The following is a 3,386-nucleotide window of genomic DNA, read 5'->3' as shown; positions in this document are numbered from 1 at the left end:
CGAAATTGCTTTCCTGGGGCTCTTCCTCCCTCCTCCCCGGAGGTGGCTCCCAGGAACTCCTGCCCCGCTTCTGTGTGGATGAGTGTGTGTCTGTCTGTAGCCTCACCCGTCTCCCAGGACCTGCAGGCTCCCTCCTTCCCCCTCAAGGATGTACCCTGGCCCCTGCAGTGAGTCAGGACCCCCCCAGCCAGAAGCCCTCTGCCAACTTCCCAGAATAGCTCAGCTCCCGCACTGCCCTGTGCTACTCCCCTTGCCCGGCATCTCCTGACCCCAGAAGCAGGGGCTTGTGGCCTAACCTCCCGGCATGCTGGTGACCTCTAAGTCCTTCCATGCCCCACTGCCGTCTCAGATAAACCCCGTCCCCCGTGCAAGGCCTCTGGGGTCAGGACGCCGCCCAACTCCCAGTCTCATCTCTGTCCCCCAAGCCCATCATAGGGACACGGAGCCCCTGCCTGCCCTTTGCGTCCACCATTCCCTCTGCTTGCTGCTCGGCACACCTGGGTGTCCCTGGGAGCACTAACCAGGACACTCAGGCCCCCTCTGACACAGAGCGTGCATCAATTCAGGTCTTAAGTGTCAGGTAAAAAATGTACCTTCCTGGGGTGCCTGGACCTGAGACCTTGCCGCAGGGTCTCAGCCCCACACCCTGGGGCCTGGCTCAGGCCGGGGGGCACCTGCCCACCATGTCCAGACAGCTGGGACCAGCCACCAGCCAAGCCTCAAAGGAAGATGTGCATCCTCCCAGCCAGACCGACAGGCTCCTCATGCTGAAGGGCCTCCCCACCCCTCAACATGGCATCCGTGCACTGAGGCGGGACGGGGGTGCAGAGCTCAGGGTTTATTGTTCCAGTGCTGACACTGCAGAATGGTCAGGAACGCAGACAGGGACAGGGTGGGGCTGGTGCCACAGGGACCACACCCCAGCCAGGAGAGGAGCGTGCCCGCACGGCTCACAGCAGCCACTGGCCAGCACTCACGTCTCCTGCCATGGGTGGTGGAGACTCTGCCTGCCGGGGTCTCCAGAAGCTGGTTCTGGGCCTGAGCCTCCCACAGAGCCTCCTAGGTGCTCCGGGAGTGGGGCCTCCAGGCATCACAAGGGAGATGGCTGATGATGCTGAACTGAGCCAAGCAGAAGGGAGAGCAGAGGACTTTCTGGAAGAAGACTAAGTCACGGGGGCACTGGGGGCAGGCTGCCTGCTGGACTCAGGCCACCTCCCGCCCTCGACCCCAGCGTTCGTGTGGGGCCGCGGGACTCTCAGGCGCAGACCACTCTCGAGGCCGCCTGGGACGCTGCGGGGGCCTCGGTGGGCTGCTGGCCACTGGAGGACAGCGAGCGGCCGGAGCCGCGCTGGAAGCGGACCCAGCGCGGAGGGAAGGGGCCGGCACGCGTGGGCCGGCTGGCTCCCCGGGGGCGGAGCGGGCGTTGGCGGTGCTCGCGGTAGTTCTTGGTGAGCAGCGTGTAGAGGAAGGGGTTGACGCAGCTGTTGCCGTAGGTGAGGCAGGTGGTCAGGTAGTTGACAATGCGCGTGGTGCGGGGCGTGAGCGGCTGGGCCCCAGGGTACTGGGCGAGCAGCTGCCACAGCCAGAAGGGCAGGAAGCAGGCCCAGAAGAGCCCCACGATGCCCAGGATGAGGTAGAGCACCCTGGGCTTGGGCAGCCGCCGCGTCTGTAGGAAGGAGGCCTGCTGGGACAGCCAGTAGGCCCGGGCCAGGCGCACATACAGCAGCCCGATGACCACGCCGGGCCCCACGATGCTGGTCCCGAAGAGCAGCGTCAGGTAGGTGCGGTGGGCACGCTGGCCCCAGACCGGCAGGCAGAGGCTCTTGCGGCCCCTGCGGACCAGCCGGATGGCCAGCATCATGGGCAGGGCCAGCAGCAGGGCCAGCAGCCACGTGCCCAGAGCCAGGATCTTGCGGTAGCCCTTGGAACGCCGCACTGTGTCCAGGGGCCTCAGCACGGCGGCGTAGCGCTCACTGCTCATGACGGTCAGGGTAAAGATGCTGGCATGCATGGTCAGGAAGTCCAGGCTGAAGAGGACCCGGCAGCCCACTTCGCCGAAGTGCCACTGCTTGGTGCCATAGGTGGCCACGACGAAGGGGATGCCGAGCAGGTAGAGCAGGTCAGCCAGCGCCAGGCTGATGACGTAGACGGACATGGAGGCCGAGGCGTGCAGGGAGCGGCCCATGACCACCAGCGTGTACACGTTGCCTGCCACACCCACCACGCCCATGGCTGAGAGTGCGGCCCCCATGGCACCAGTGGCCACCAGGTCCTCCAGGGAGCTGGGCTCCGCTGCGCCGGCCCAGGAGCCGTTGACGGATGCGTTGGGGGCACCAGACGGCTCGGGCACAGGGCTGCCCGTCGCAGCCAGCTCGGGGAACCTGCTCACTGGCTCGGGGCCCAGCGCCATCTCTGCTGTCTCACGCGGGGCTTGGTGCTGGGGCGTGCTGCTCCTCTGGACGGGGAGGAGGCATCTGTGGGCAGCAAGCTCGGTCTGCAGGAGAAGACGCTCATTAAAGATCAGCTCGGGTGCCCCCTCCCACTCCCAGGAGGCTGTGTGAGGGCACGGTCCCTCCCACCCCGCCCCGCTGGGGGACCTGCAGAGGGCTGTGCTTTCTCCCAATTTATTTCTTCTGCATACATTTTGTTTAGATTACAAAAGTAATATCCACTGACTTTAAAAGTTCAGATAGGAGAAAAAGTGTGTGGTGAAGAGGAGAAAGCATTTGTAATCTCTCTGTATCCACATGGGGGAAATGAGCCTTGATTCCTCCCTCATGCCATACACAAAAATAATTCAAGATGGATTGTGGACCGGCATATAATAGGTTAAATTAATCAATCAAGCTCCTGGAAGAAACATAGAATACCTGCATGACCATGGGCAGGCAAAGATTTCTCACAAAAGAACAGGAAACAAATGGACTTCATTAAAATTAGCGACCTCACCGAGAGAGTAAAAATATAAATTATGGACTGGGAAAAGATTATTAGAAGACAAAGAATTAGTAACCAAAATATATGAACTAACTATAAATCTATACACTCTAACAACTCGTTTGGAGGGGAAGAAAAAGAGAAGATCTGAACAGGAACTTCCCAAAAGAGGATATCCAAATGTTCAAGAAGCACAGGAGGAGATGCCCAGCATCATTAGTCGTCAGGGAAACAAAGGTCAAAACCACCACATGCCCACTGCATTGGCCAGGGCCAGAAAGGCAGATCGTGGGTGTCAGGGCGCACACGGAGGAGCTGGAGGGCAGGTGCTGGGTGTCAGGGTGCACACGGAGGAGCTGGGGGGCAGATCGTGGGTGTCGGGGCACGTGGAGGAGCTGGGGGCAGATGCAGGGTGTCAGGGCGCACACGGAGGAGCGGGGGGCAGATGC

At 61.6% G+C, this 3,386-nt stretch overlaps 1 protein-coding gene across 1 annotated transcript; it reads right to left on the bottom strand.

Annotated features, from left to right (window-relative positions):
• Positions 1-1,255: 1,255 nt before the first annotated feature.
• On the bottom strand, positions 1,256-2,410 carry UTS2R (urotensin 2 receptor). The gene has a single exon (XM_021680753.1). It carries the CDS (start codon positions 2,408-2,410, stop codon positions 1,256-1,258), a length of 1,155 nt encoding a protein of 384 aa, XP_021536428.1.
• Positions 2,411-3,386: the final 976 nt, after the last annotated feature.

Source organism: Neomonachus schauinslandi, chromosome 15 (genome assembly GCF_002201575.2).
Source record: "Neomonachus schauinslandi chromosome 15, ASM220157v2, whole genome shotgun sequence".
Classification (NCBI taxonomy): Eukaryota; Metazoa; Chordata; class Mammalia; order Carnivora; family Phocidae; genus Neomonachus; species Neomonachus schauinslandi.
The sequence above is the reverse complement of the archived record's forward strand: the minus strand, read 5'-3'. Positions and strand labels throughout refer to the sequence as shown.

Bases quoted from the DNA above. Each gene is read 5' to 3' on its own strand.
- UTS2R (XM_021680753.1), bottom strand. From the start codon at position 2,410: ATGGCGCTGGGCCCCGAGCCAGTGAGCAGGTTCCCCGAGCTGGCTGCG.